General features: G+C 42.4%; 1 protein-coding gene across 1 annotated transcript; it reads left to right on the top strand.

The window, feature by feature from the left end:
• The first annotated feature begins 1,497 nt into the window (after nucleotides 1–1,497).
• On the top strand, nucleotides 1,498–11,613 carry HADH (hydroxyacyl-CoA dehydrogenase). Its single transcript, XM_075287234.1, has 8 exons — nucleotides 1,498–1,705; nucleotides 4,000–4,128; nucleotides 5,195–5,352; nucleotides 5,791–5,917; nucleotides 6,907–6,996; nucleotides 7,177–7,249; nucleotides 10,774–10,890; nucleotides 11,271–11,613. Exons 1-8 carry the CDS (start codon nucleotides 1,577–1,579, stop codon nucleotides 11,387–11,389), a joined length of 942 nt encoding a protein of 313 aa, XP_075143335.1. The 5' UTR covers nucleotides 1,498–1,576; the 3' UTR covers nucleotides 11,390–11,613.
• The last annotated feature ends 3,730 nt before the right edge of the window (nucleotides 11,614–15,343 follow it).

Raw genomic sequence — 15,343 nt, 5'->3', positions numbered from 1 at the left:
TCTCTCATGCTCCCATCGCATCTTCGTCCAAAAGCACCGACTGCACATGTCCGTCAGCCATTTTGCTGTGGCCGAACAGGAGAGGCCACAGCAAAATGGCTGACAGACATGTGCAGTCGGTGCTTTTGGATGAAGACGCAATGGGACAGTGACAGAAGAGACGGAGAAGAAGTTAGAGACGTCGCTGGAGAGTTTTCGGACAGCACAGACGACACCTCCAGTGCTGCGAGAAGACTCATTTACATAAGGATGAAAGAAGATATTCTCAGGAACGGCGGGGCAGATCAGAACAATAAAGGTAAGAGAAGAATAGACTTTATTAAGGCTATTCCTATGTCTATTTAGTTTAAAGAGGACCTTTCATCAAATCAGGCACATGCAGTTTTATATACTGCTGGAAAGCTGACAGTGTGCTGAATTCAGCGCACTGTCAGCTTTCCCGATCCGTGCCCGGTGTAAAGCGCTATCGTTCCCGGTACCGTAGCGCTTTAGTGTCAGAAGGGCGTTTCTGACTGTTAGCCAGGAACGTCCTTCTGCCTCGCGGCGCCTATCGCGCTGTACTGTGGAGCGGGGAGGAATGCCCCCTCCCTCTGCTCACACAGCTCGTCCATAGACGAGTATTATTAGGAGCGGGCGGTGGGAGTTCCTCCCCGCTCCACAGCACAGCGTGATAGGCGCCGCGAGGCAGAAGGACGTTCCTGGCTAACTGTCAGAAACGCCCTTCTGACACTAAAGCGCTACGGTACCGGGACCGATAGCGCTTTACACCGGGCACGGATCGGGAAAGCCGATAGTGCGTTGAATTCAGCGCACTGTCAGCTTTCCAGCAGTATATAAAACTGCATGTGCCCAATCTGATGAAAGGTCCTCTTTAAAAAAGGGTTTCTAATGATAGAATCCCTTTAAATAAAGTAGCCTGTAACTTCAGAAAGCTGAGCTTTTGTGTTTTGACATTATACGTGTGTGTTGTGTCATTTGCATCAAAACTCCCGTCATGATGATGACACATCACTAGAGCTTGTGATCCTATTGCTAGAAGGGTATTAGTCTCTTCTTTGACACCCCCCAATCTCTTACACGGACTGCTCTCTATGTCCCCCCCATCTCTGTCCATGTCTTTCAATCTATGACACAAACTGCTCCCTATGCCCCCCCCCTTCCTAATCTTTTACACAGACTACTGCCTATGTCCTCCACAGCCTCTTGTACAGACTGTTCTCTATGACCTCCAATCTCTTACACAGATTGCTCCCTATACCCCGTCCCCCCAATCTTTTACACAGACCGCACCCTAAGTTCCCCCCATCTCTTACATAGTCTGCCCCCATGTCCTTCCAGCCCAGACTACTCCCTACGCTCCTTACTATCGCATGCACAATACTCCATATGCCCCTTCTTATACAGAAAAAAAAACACCAATAGAAACCTCTTCACGAGGCTCCGCCCATGTTTGGTCATGTGATCTACTTTCTCGCCACTAACTTTAGCCTGCTTCCCGGCGCTCCGTGGTGACGTCACTCGCTGTCACTTCGTGCATTAGGCTTGTGTCCTTCAGCTCCCGCTTGTTGTAGCAGACATGGCCTCCGCTAGCCGGCAGCTCCTTGCGAGATGTATGTCCTCCAGCGCCACCGCTGCCGCCAAGAAGATCGCTATTAAGCACGTAACAGTCATCGGAGGAGGCCTGATGGGAGCTGGAATAGCGCAGGTGAGAGCGCCCTCTAGTCATGTGACCTGTGCAGTGTGGCTAGGGGCATAATGTGCTATGGGACCGTATCAGAGGGCAGAGGCAGGAGTAACCTTGTCCTGGGAGGGTGCAGGGAGCCATGGCCTGGTGTTGGAACACACTTATGTATAAAGTGTTGTTTTAGGACATGTTCAGACATGACGATCTGTTGTGCAGTTTCTGTATACCCTATTAATCTGACAGTGTCTTTCACAGCATTTATTACATGTTATAGACAGTTTTACATAATGCGGATTATGGCGTACGCTAGGTTTACACCTGCACTTGGGTTTCCATTCTTCGAGACGCTTGGGGACCTGTAAAATGGAATCTAATCCGCTTACAAAGCGGTTACCTACAGACTCCGTAGACTATGATGGGGATTAACGAGAGTATAATGGAGATTAACGGGTTTCCACCCGAAAAATACAGAGAAGAAAGTCCTGCTTGTCTCTACATTTTTCAAGCAGAATAGGGGAGGGAATCCCCGAACGGAAACCCAGCCTTAGTTGTAACGGATGGTGTGTTGTTGGAAAAACTAAAAAGTGGTATGCCACACAGGACTGAAACAATGCAGATTTTCTGATCTGCAAATAAAAAACCGACCTACCAAAGTGTGAAATGTGCAAAGAAAATCCACAGCATATTTTGCTGCAGATTCCAAATTCACACCAGGGGTCAGTTTCTGCTGCAGAGGTTTTTGTACATAAGATTCGATGATATTGAGATCAGGACTATGTGGGAGCCATATTGTCTCTTCTAGAGCTTGCAGTTGTTCTTTATGCTGAGAATCTTAAAGGGGTCTTATAGGCTAAAAATATTAATGCTCTATACTAAAGGTAGGTCATCAGTATTGGATTAGTGGGGGGAGGGGGGAATAGCTCTGTTCTCTGAGTAGTGGCCAAACTGGGTTACTTAGATTGGGAGCTTAACTGTAGGAACCAGGATTGGCCATTACCATAGAACAGAGCTGCCTGCCTCCTGCTCCATTCTCTGTGTACAGAAGATCAGTGTGCGTGGTGGATGTTACACCACTCAAGTCATAGTAGTACCAGAACAGAAAACTTACCTAATGACATTAGGGTTGTTGTCCTGCTACACAATAAATTTGGAGCTAATCAGACACCTCTCTGATTGTATTGTGTGTGTCTGCCTTTCTCCGTGACTAAATCCTAACTCTATTTGCTGGAATGCAGACCCAAACTTTCATGGAAACTGGCACCCCACATCACTGTTGCTGCAGACTCTTATTCCAACCTTTGGTGAACAAAATGCCTTCTCATACACCCAAATATTTCAAGTTTAGACTCATCAATCTGATTCCCTTCTGCCATTTTTCTGCACCTCACTTCCTCTGTTTTTGTACATGATTATGTCACATGGCTGTGCTTCCATGTGAAAGGGTGTATGGCTTTTTGGCAGTAATTCTTCCATGAAAACCACTTCTGGCCAGACTTCTCTGAGCTGAAGATGGATGTACCTGGGCCTTGCTGCTTTCTCCCTTTTTTGAGCTGGTGGCTCTGTGGGATGCCGTCCAATATCGAAGAGCACTAAGCATGATGTATCTGTTCAAACCAATTTTATTCGCCCACTCACTGTGTCTACAGCTTTTAACATTGCCTGTTTCTTGGTGAGTCTTCAAATTTGGCTTTATCAGAAGACGGCCTGTACCATCAGGGAGGTGTCTGATAATTGCCAATTTCTTTTTGAACCAGGACAACTGACCCAAACATATAGCGGTTGTCATTAAGAAGTGTATTCAGTGTAAAGATGAATAAGAAATCCTGGTCAAAGTTGTTAAAGAAAGCTCATGTTCGATAAGCATTAAAATGTGGCACTAGGGGATGAAGACAAGACTCTGGACCCTGGCCCCAACATGACATGTGCAGATGTGGCTTGGTCTGACCGACTAGGTTAATGTTTAATTTAGTCTGTGCTGACCTTGAAAATGCTGTACATTATCAGCCTGTTATGTCTCTAGACTTCACCCTTGATCTTTCCTATTTGGAAAATACTACTTAGTTGAGGAAAGCTTCACTGTGAATATCCTGTGAACATCGCACACTAAAAATGCACCAGAAATTGCAGCACACTGCGAGTGTCTTTCCCCTATATTGTCTAATATCCCGTTGTCTTATGGGATATTAGACAATATAGGGGAAAGTATCTGGACATGGAGATGACATAAACTCATTTATTTAACTTGTGGATTTGCTGCAGGAATTCTAAATTCTAAATTGTTCTCTTTTGTGTATCCTTTTGCGATTACTTTAAAGGTGGCTGCAGCAACCGGACACACTGTAGTGTTAGTGGACCAGACTGACGATATCTTGAAGAAGTCCGCCAAAAGTATTGAAGACAGCTTGAAAAGAGTCACCAAAAAGATGTTTGCAGACAAGCCTGAGGTGACATTCTGGTATTTTATTCTATCTTAATTTACCTTCTGCCAAGAGGCTATCGACACGTAGGAGTTTATTCTTTGATCCTAAGGTGACATTCAGTCTACTGTTGTCAACGTCCGTTGCTCTTCTCTATCATAGGATGAGCAGAACTGTATTTTAAAGTAACAGACACAGACTGAGGGTCCTACAGTCTTTACAAAGATCATAAGATCTCTTGATGTCACAGCCTTGTTTTTCTTACAGAAACTGTTTGATGCCCCTAGTTAAAGTATACATTTACTATTGGAACTCTTTTAACTGGTCAATGACATCTGTCAACAGGACATCCCCTTTAAGGATGTGAAACATATGGGACACGAAATCAGTGAAGCCTCATGTCCACATAGTTTAGGAATGTGATAACCTTTATGTGCTAAGGATTGCAGTTAGTTGGGAGCTCCCAACCTATATTTATTGTTTTTGGGTTTTTCTCTGACAAAAATATTTGCATCCATACATATTACTAGGAGCAGGCAAGAGGGTGTGGTAGAGAGCTCCAGTAAGGGCTAGACATGGGGTTCCGCGTGAATACATTCCATCGCGGCTGCCGCAACGGAATGCCGGTACAGTGCACTGGAATCCCGTCGCGGCTTTCTGCTCTGGATTAGGCCCAAATGAATGGGCCTAGTCCGGAGGGTGGTGTTGCAAGGCGGATGCCATGGCTGAATCAGCAGCGGAATCCGCCTGAAGAAAGGACAGCTCGCTTCTTTTTTCTGCGAACAGAACAAACCACTCATGGAAAAAGGAAATGACCAGCTCCCATTGATTTCAATGGGAGGCGGCAGGATTTTGATTCTGACCCTTTTGCCCCATGTGAACTAGCCCTTAGAGGTGGACGGTATCAGAGAGCTCAGAATCGCACCCCTTTCCTGCTCCTACCCTACAGTGCCTACCTCTCAAAACAGAGCCTAAATAGCAAAATTATCTGTGCTTGTTGCTTGAGAATAGTGAAAGATTGTCTTTAAATTCCATTAAATTAATTCTTCCCTTTTGTATAATTGTTTTTTTCTCTCTTTGCCCTGTTTTTCAGTCTGCTTCTCAATTTATTGAGAAAACCCTCTCACACTTCAGCACTAGCACTGACCCAGCGGCCGTGGTACACAGCACTGATCTAGTGGTGGAAGCCATTGTTGAGAACTTAGAAGTGAAGAATGAACTCTTCAAGAGACTGGATAAATTTGCACCAGAGTAAGGCACTGTATTCAGTAATATGGGAATTAATTAATTAGCTTTTCCATTATTCTTTTTCACATCTCCTTAGAGGGAACCTGTTAGGTACCTTTTCCATCCTGAATTCACCATCATGTGCAGGATCAAGTAATTCTCTTACTATTGGTGCCCCCCCTTTCTATTGCAGTAAAGTGAAGTGAAAAATATTTAAAACCATAAAAAGTAGTCACCATGGGTGGAGAACAGCTTCAGCCTAGCCACATTTTGCTTCTGTGCAAAAACAACCATGCTGTAATTTAATAATATAAATATTTCTACTAAGGGGACATTATAATGCTATCCAGTTTCAGCTGAATTCTGTCTGAATGTTTGATGCCTTTAAAACAATACTAATGAAAATTGGATAAATACTATTTATTCCTAAATATTGCTTGACTCTTATTTCATTACTTACAGACACACCATATTTGCCAGCAACACCTCTTCATTGCCAATAACTGACATAGCCAACTCCACAACTAGGCAGGACCGGTTTGGAGGGCTGCATTTCTTCAATCCAGTTCCGATGATGAAGCTGGTTGAGGTAGGTTAGTGCGTTTGGAATAATACATTATGTTTATATAGCGCCAACATATTCCACAGCACTGCACAATTTGTAGGGTTCAAGTACAGACAAAAAGATACATTACAAAGAAATAGTCACTTCACACAATGGGATTGAGGGCTCTGCTCGCAGGAGCTTACAATCTATGAGGTAGAGGGGGTGATACAAGAGGTAGCAGGGGCGGCATTGGCGGTAGCATTGCTTATACAGTGGTCAGACAATTTTGTAATAGATGTTACTGTCATTACACAAACATAAGACTGTATGAGCCGTCACCAGTCGTATCCTTAAACATGCAGATGGTGCCTGCACATATAAAGTTAGCCTGAAACTGCATCATATCATGTGGGGTAATGTGAGAGCTGCAACAGAGGAGAGTTTGTTTTAGGGATTCTAATTATGGTACAGAAGGGTTTACATTAGTAACTGTGATAGGCCTGTCTGAAAAGATGTGTCTTTAGTTTGCGCTTGAAGCTGTAGAAATTGGGCGTTAATCTGATTGTCCGGGGTAGAGTATTCCAGAGAAGTGGAGTATTCTTGTATACAAGTGTGGGAGGTTCTGATAATAGAGGATGTAAGTGTTAGGTCATTGAGTACACGGGTTGGGCGGTAGACAGAGATGAGAGAGGAAATGTAGGGAGGTGCAGCATTATGGAGAGCCTTGTGGATGAGGGTGATAAGTCTATATTGTATTCTGTATTTTGTGCTCCACGTCTGTTTGACAAAAGTAACTCAAACCTGTAAATACTGAATACCATGCTCAGTCATCAGTAGATGGTAAGGGATGTTTTGTACTAGCTCCTGTCATTTTAGACATGGGAGACCTATTTTTCAACTCCATAACTTTCCAGGGACATTACTAAAAAGACAGCACATATATGTGGCAAGTTTCATTAAGTATTAATGAAATTTATTATGGGAATAATTTTCTTAAGCTGTTTCTTGGTTCTTTGATCTCTGTCTTTCAGGTCATTAAGACTCCAATGACTAGCCAAACGACTTTTGATTCTCTCATGGATTTCAGTAAAGCACTTGGAAAGACTCCAGTGTCATGTAAGGTAAAGTGGCGCCATAACTTGTACTCTGACATCTCTGACAGCAGATAAGAATTTCATACTTTATTTTTTAAATATTCCCTTGAATATTACCACCTTCATTTCTTATTTTATTCAGCAATTGTTTTGTCTCCTTGTCATGTGTAACCAGCTTTTCTTTTTTTTTTTTTTAATCTGTTTCAGGACACACCTGGGTTTATTGTTAACCGCCTTTTGGTACCCTACCTAATGGAATCCGTCCGTCTTCATGAAAGAGGTATGTCTCCGCATTGCTTGCTGTACTTAATATTAGTCTGTGCTTAAAGAGGACCTTTCACAACCTTGAGCAATTCCAGCTCCACTGATTTTGGCACAGTTGGAATTTTTCCTCTAGTCCCCACCATTCCTGAACAATTAATAGTTTTGGTGCCTGATATGCTATTTAGCCCTTTTCCTTTCAGGAGGGCGGGGTCCAGCAGGAGCAGACAAGGGTTGTGATTCTGAACTTGGATACGGGCTGCCTGATTAGAGTTCCGAATCACAGCCCCCTACCTTGCATGGCAAAGATGGGGGCTAGAGAAAAAATTCCAACTGTGCTGGAGTCAGTGGAACAGCACATAACTTTACAGAGGCTAAGAACTTGAATTGCTGGAGATGGTGAAAGGTCTTCTTTAACAGCCCCATTTGTGTACATGAACATGTCAGAAGAGCAACCAGTGACCAGTCTCAACAGCTACTTCTGTAGGTTTAGGCCAATTTTCTGTACATGAGTATTCTATACTTTAGTATTATGGATTACTCTAGTTTATGGATTAGATCGATGCTTAAAATAACAAACACACACTCGCCTGTCTGTTCGGCAGAGGATCCATAGGGATATCTAGTGTGTATGTGTTTCATAGTAATATTTTACTTTTATGTGTATTCGGGGGGGGGGAGGTGACTTGAATTTTTTGTGTGTGTGTTTATATATAAACAAAAAAATAAAAGTTCAAATCACCCCCATCCTTTCCCTAGAATACATATAAAAGTAAAATATTACTATGAAACACATAAACACTAGATATCCCTGTCTTAAAAAGCCCGGACTACAGACTTATTAGAATATTTTCCCCGTATGGTAAGAGCCGTTACGAGAAAAAAAATCAAAAGTGCCAAACTGACATTTTTTTCACTGTTTTGCCTCTGATAAAAATTTTAATAAAAAGTGATCAAAGCAACAGGCATACCCCAAAATGGCATAACTAAAAATTACACCGGGCCATGCAAATAAAGACACCCCCATACACAGAAATATAAAAAAAATTTATGGGTGTCAGAATTATACCGAAACATAGAATACAGGTGACATGTCATTTTGACTGCAGATTGAAAGCTGTAAACATGAAAGCTGTAAGAAAGTCACACAAATGCACTTTTTCTTCATTCCATTCCATTCTGTTTTTATTTTCCAGCTTCCCAGTACATTGTACAGAGTAATAAATAGTAGCATCATGAAGCACAATTTATCCCACTAACATTAAACGTTCATATGGTTCTGTCAATGTAAAAATAAATAAAAAATTATGGGGTTTGGAAGGTGGGAAATCAAAATCGAGTTAAGCCTTCCAAAGGGTAAAAAAATAAAAAATTTAAAAAAGTGTAAAAATCTCTGTAACTTACCTGAGGGCACTAGCTCTGGATCAAATAGTGCTCCCCCTATCGGTTGCCAGCAAAGAGCTTATGGAATCTTCCCAGGAATTATATTTCACACTGTCACAGCCATTGTGTAGTAGAACAGTAGTAAACTGACAATACATTGCAGTATATTGTAATCATGATCAAGTTCATTTGGGCATCTTTATATTAAAAAAAAAAAGTTTAAAACTTGACTACTACTGATGACTCCAAGGGTAAGCAAAAAAAAAATGTATTTCCCTTGGAAGTCAGGGAGGAAAAACCAAAAATCTTAAAATGGAAAATCACTGTTAGGGAGCCTTCACACGGAGTTACGCTCCGCTCATTCTGAATGTAAACTCATTCAGAGTGAGCGGCGTTAAAACAGATCCCATTGATTTCTATGGGTGCCGGCATACGCACATTGCCCATTGAAATCAATGGGAGGCTTTTTTACCTATTGCTTTCAATGTGATACATGCCATGCCTATACTCCACTGCTTTGGAAGTGGCAGATTTAGTGAGTGCTCAGATTCTGGAGGCACTGAGGCTGCCAGGTAGAGACAGGTGTGGTAATCTGTGTTGAATAGGCAAATGGCTGCTTATTTAAAATGGGAAGGTAAAAAAATAAAAAATAACCTCCCTCAGAGCTTTGTGTACTTGCCATAGGTGCCCCCACAAACAAAAGGATTTGCTTGGCAGACTGTTTGTGTTAGTTTTTCTTCCCCACTAGAGGTTGGGAGCAGCATCTGTCACATACTGGACAGTGTCTGATGGGGGTACCATTCTAGGCATGGAACATTTTCACAAGGGGGTACATGGCTTCAGAAAATTGAGAAACACTGCTAATAACCAGCAGATATAATGTTTGCTGCCACCTAGTGGATACAACATAAGTAGCAGTCTGCTTTAAGGGGGACATTTATTATGCCTTGTACCTCAGTTTTCTGACATACAGGGTGTGAAAAAGTTGTAAATCTTTGTGCAAATTAGTTTTTTACACACAAATTTGTGAGTTTTTCCACTTTTACACCCACTTTACCACTTTCCTAAAAGGTGGCTTGGGGCTTTCATAATCCAAACTCTTTCTCTCATTTTTTTTCTTTGGCACTCTAACAGTATGTGAGATTTTGGCAATCATTTATACACTGATATGGGGTCTAGTGCTCTAAGGCTCCATTCACACGGAGAGCAGAAGGGCAGATTTTGGCACTGAGAGTGACGCTGGGAGCCGCGTCACTCTCAGGCCAAGATGCAACTGTCGCAGCTTCCCCCTCCAGAGTAGGCTCAAATGAATGGGCTGACTCCGAAAGATGCTGCCGCGAGGCGGACGCCACAGCTGAATCCGCCTGAAGAAAGGGCAGATCACTTCTTTTTTCTGCTAGCGGCAACATGCCACTTGCGGAAAAAAGAACGCTAGTGGTCTGCATAGACCACCATTGTGAGGGGGCGGATTATGACGTAGATTCCGCGCCATAATCTGCTCCCTCTGTGCCCGTGTGAACTAGCCCTAAGGATTCTCTGTGTCTTATAGAATATTTGTCAGTCAGTGTACATAAATGTCACTACTGCTTTCTTCTTCTAAAGAAACGACCTCATGTCCATTTGTCACACATGTCACTGTCCTATTATAATGAATGGGACTGACCTGTAGTATGGCCATGTGACCATTGGGCGTAATGTCACTTCCTGAAAAGAAGAGATCAGCCATGTTTTGTAATCATCCCTTTAAGTATTCAATGGGCCACCTTGAAGCCATAAACCAAGGTCATTGATATGTTATGTTTTTTTTTGTGTGGAGAAAGTCTGATTTTAAAAAAGAACAAAAACTTACATATCCTTTAATAAGGGGCAGAAAGATTACAGAGGACCTGTCACCTCTTCTGATGTTCCTACCATTTGCATTGTCACAGGGGTATGTCTGGCTGAATCTGCACCGACTGGTCTATAGTAGGTTGTGTAGAGATACCCCCATCTGTTAACACCTACCTAACTAGTTATTCCTAGGTTTCAATGAAGGTCAATAGAGGAACGACCAAACACAGAGTTCTATGCAGAGATGTTCCAGAATTGTAATTTACTAAAGCAGACTAAGGAGTGGGCACTGGAGATTTATTTGTAGATTAATCTAATGTCATGTTTTAGGTCATGCATCTAAGGAAGACATCGATGTTGCAATGAAATTGGGAGCCGGTTACCCAATGGGTCCTTTTGAACTACTGGATTATGTTGGTCTTGACACTAGTAAATACATCATTGATGGTAGGCGCAGTTATTATTTGATTTAACAAAATCTTATTATGTGTGTCTAGTTGTTGGCATGGTGTATCAAAGGTGCAAACATTTCAGTACCTGGAACTAATGTCCTTAAATACTAAACTACGCAGCTTAGCAGTAGGTCCCGCCCACTACATGGCACATGGTGCGTGCCTGCCATGTTCAATGTCTTCAGTAGCAGTCACTCATGAGTGCAGTGCCAACCGCATCACATTAGGAATGAGGATCGCTCTTCCTTCTTTTCTCCTTGTGATACATATTAACACATATTGTTACCTATCTAGAGACTATCCAGTATTTAAAACAATTCTCATCAATTTGTATTATCTTGAATTAATTTTGTATTTTTTTCCTCCACAACCCAGGTTGGCACCAGTTGGAGCCTGAAAACCCGCTTTTTGCCCCCAGCGAGTTGCTCAATAAACTAGTTGCTGAGAAGAAACTGGGAAAGAAGACCGGAGAAGGGTTTTATAAATACAGATAACTTGCCTTGCTGCACTGCAGATATATATTTTTATAGTCTCCTCTTGCTTGCTATATGATTGCTATGACCATTTTGCTGATTGACATCATACCGTTTTCTCAGCACATTGACACTCTAGTGCCTTATAGCAAGGATTCTCTCTTTTCATGATCAAAATCCTTTTGTACAGCCGCTTACATTGACCTGTCATATCCAAGCTGGAGTCAATAAAAATGGTAAATGTGGTTCTGATGTTTTGATTTGTGTGAGCCCTACAACAGGGACCTCAAAGAACTGCAGAAGCGCAATGAACTAATGTCTTATTATGTTGGTCGGTTTTTTATGCTGTAGGACAACAGAATTGTTGACTTTATCTAAATTGATCAGTTATAGATTTATCTATATACAGTGAAACTTCGCCAACAGACTTCTTGAGAACAGATTTCCATCATAAATAGAATACTGGGTCATGTTCTTGGAGAAGACCTTTATAACACAATTTTGGGTGGTCATTATATAGGTTCTATAAGAGACTGGCTTTGAAATTCAGATTTTGTGGCTGCAGTGTCTTTTCTCTTTTTTTTTCCCCCTCAGTCATGACAATCTAATGTAGGCAGCTCCTTTTTAAAGCCACTTGCGCGACCACACTCTGCCCACTGGGTTCACACTAGCACCTGGACTCTGTTTTCAGGTTTCCGTCTTCTGCATGCAGAAGACGGAAACCTGTCATGCCGAGTCTGGCAATGAGCCTTTTATGCTCTCCGCCGCGAAACCAGTTTTGTTAAACCGGACACAGAGTACTGCATGTCCGACTCTGTGTCCGGTTTTAAAAAAAACAAAACGGTTTTGCGGCGGAGAGCATAAAACGCTCACCGGCGCTCATGGACGGACATCTTTCAAACCCATTCAAATGAATGGGTATGAAAGAGTCCTGCAGCTTTCCTGCTCTGTTTTGTGCAGGAAACGGAAACCTGTATGAACGGAGACCGGGCGCAGATGTGAATGAGCCCTTATCCACAGGATTGGGTGTAAGGGTCCAGCTGCCGGGAACACCCATTGTTGAAAAAGACAGGGAACAAAATAAGTGAATGGAGTGCCAGTCACGGAAACACACTGGCGCCGCATTCAAAGGGATGAATATGGGGAAATATGGGTATGAGTAGCAGCAAACCATTTAAAAAAACATTATGCGAATTAATTATTCAGTTGTGCCTGTGACAGAGACCCAACGTTGCCTCATTGCCATTTGGTTTGAATCTCTAGCCAGCAAACTTGCCTACAAATGAAATGGTCGCTATTTGCAGAACTTTGTTTCATTGATTCTGGACTGAAATATGTTCTTTATTTAAAATGTTGCTTTGTTCTGCCTGAGACACCAAAGTTTCTGGCACTAGTAGCCTCCCTTCCATCTAATTTACTGCTTACCCTCTGTTACCAGTTCTTTCTTTAGGAACCAGCAGGCTCAAGACTGGAACACAGCGGGGGAGGGGAGACAGGTCTCTCTGCGAAGCCTCTTTAATTTTGCAAGTTATCACACTGCTTTCCCTGTCTCTACACTGCGCAGAGTCCTGCTTCTCACAACTCGGGTTCCTAAAAAATAAGACCTACCCCGAAAATAAGCCCCAGTTACTTTTTCTTCAGAGAAATAAATAATATAAGACGCTGGCTTATTTTCAGAGAACCACGGGTAGTTGTTGCTGTGTTTTAATACCTTTAAAACTATGCAAAAAAATATTTTAGTTAATGTTCTGACCCTCAGAACTTTTTTTTTTTTTCTCCATGAACGGAGCACTTTTTGGGGTATCTGGGCCTTTAAAAGGGTTAACGTCTGTGATCACAGTTTACTCTGATCTCAGGCATTTTCACCAGGCCTCTGCTGTATAAAAAGCAAGGATTCAGCGGTTCTGCTAACCACTGTGCTTCTGAGCCAGATCAGTTTTTAAAGTGCTAACATATGACATACTATGAAATGGTCACTAACTTGTCAGACTACTTTTCTCATTTCATAGAGCGTGTGATTCTGGACCAAAATGTAATGCACTTAAAAAATATGGCTGTTTTCTGCCTGAAAAAAACTCTTCTAAAGGTTCTGCCACTAGGTGTCTCCTTTCTAATTTGCAGTTTGTTCCTTTTGTTACCAGAGAAGTATGTCCCTAGATACAAGGTTAGAAGCAAGACAGGATTACAGTGAATAGAGGGGGCAATTCTTTTCTCCCTTCACATAGCGGATACATATGGGAGGGGCCAATTCTCTTCACAGCACATCTGCAAACTGCTATTTGCAAAGGACTGACGATCCTGCACATATCACAACATACAATGCAAGCAGAGTCTTATACAGTGGGGCAAAAAAGTATTTAGTCAGTCACCAATAGTGCAAGTTCCACCACTTAAAAAGATGAGAGGCGTCTGTAATTTACATCATAGGTAGACCTTAACTATGAGAGACAAAATGAGAAAACAAATCCAGAAAATCACATTGTCTGATTTTGTAAGAATTTATTTGCAAATTATGGTGGAAAATAAGTATTTGGTCAGTAACAAAATTTCATCTCAATACTTTGTTATATATCCTTTGTTGGCAATGACAGAGGTCAAACGTTTTCTGTAAGTCTTCACAAGGTTGGCACACACTGTTGTTGGTATGTTGGCCCATTCCTCCATGCAGATCTCCTCTAGAGCAGTGATGTTTTGGGGCTGTCGCTTGGCAACACGGACTTTCAACTCCCTCCAAAGGTTTTCTATAGGGTTGAGATCTGGAGACTGGCTAGGCCACTCCAGGACCTTGAAATGCTTCTTACAAAGCCACTCCTTCGTTGCCCTGGCAGTGTGCTTTGGATCATTGTCATGTTGAAAGACCCAGCCACGTTTCATCTTCAATGCCCTTGCTGATGGAAGGAGGTTTGCACTCAAAATCTCACGATACATGGCCCCATTCATTCTTTCATGTACCCGGATCAGTCGTCCTGGCCCCTTTGCAGAGAAACAGCCCCAAAGCATGATGTTTCCACCCCCATGCTTTACAGTAGGTACGGTGTTTGATGGATGCAACTCAGTATTCTTTTTCCTCCAAACACGAAAAGTTGTGTTTCTACCAAACAGTTCCAGTTTGGTTTCATCAGACCATAGGACATTCTCCCAATACTCTTCTGGATCATCCAAATGCTCTCTAGCAAACTTCAGATGGGCCCGGACATGTACTGGCTTAAGCAGTGGGACACGTCTGGCACTGCAGGATCTGAGTCCCTGGCGGCGTAGTGTGTTACTGATGGTAGGCTTTGTTACATTGGTCCCAGCTCTCTGCAGTTCATTCACGAGGTCCCCCCGCGTGGTTCTGGGATTTTTGCTCACCGTTCTTGTGATCATTTTGACCCCACGGGGTGAGATTTTGCGTGGAGCCCCAGATCGAGGGAGATTATCAGTGGTCTTGTATGTCTTCCATTTTCTAATTATTGCTCCCACAGTTGATTTCTTCAATCCAAGCTGGTTGCCTATTGCAGATTCAGTCTTCCCAGCCTGGTGCAGGGCTACAATTTTGTTTCTGGTGTCCTTTGACAGCTCTTTGGTCTTCACCATAGTGGAGTTTGGAGTCTGACTGTTTGAGGGTGTGCACAGGTGTCTTTTTATACTGATAACAAGTTTAAACAGGTGCCATTACTACAGGTAATGAGTGGAGGAAAGAGGAGACTCTTAAAGAAGAAGTTACAGGTCTGTGAGAGCCAGAAATCTTGATTGTTTGTAGGTGACCAAATACTTATTTTCCACCATAATTTGCAAATAAATTCTTACAAAATCAGACAATGTGATTTTCTGGATTTGTTTTCTCATTTTGTCTCTCATAGTTGAGGTCTACCTATGATGTAAATTACAGACGCCTCTCATCTTTTTAAGTGGTGAAACTTGCACTATTGGTGACTGACTAAATACTTTTTTGCCCCACTGTATGTACTTGTATCTATTTCTGGCTGCCTGTGT

Source organism: Leptodactylus fuscus, chromosome 1 (genome assembly GCF_031893055.1).
Source record: "Leptodactylus fuscus isolate aLepFus1 chromosome 1, aLepFus1.hap2, whole genome shotgun sequence".
Classification (NCBI taxonomy): Eukaryota; Metazoa; Chordata; class Amphibia; order Anura; family Leptodactylidae; genus Leptodactylus; species Leptodactylus fuscus.
Note: the sequence above shows the minus strand (reverse complement) of the source record. Positions and strands in the feature narration are given on the sequence as shown.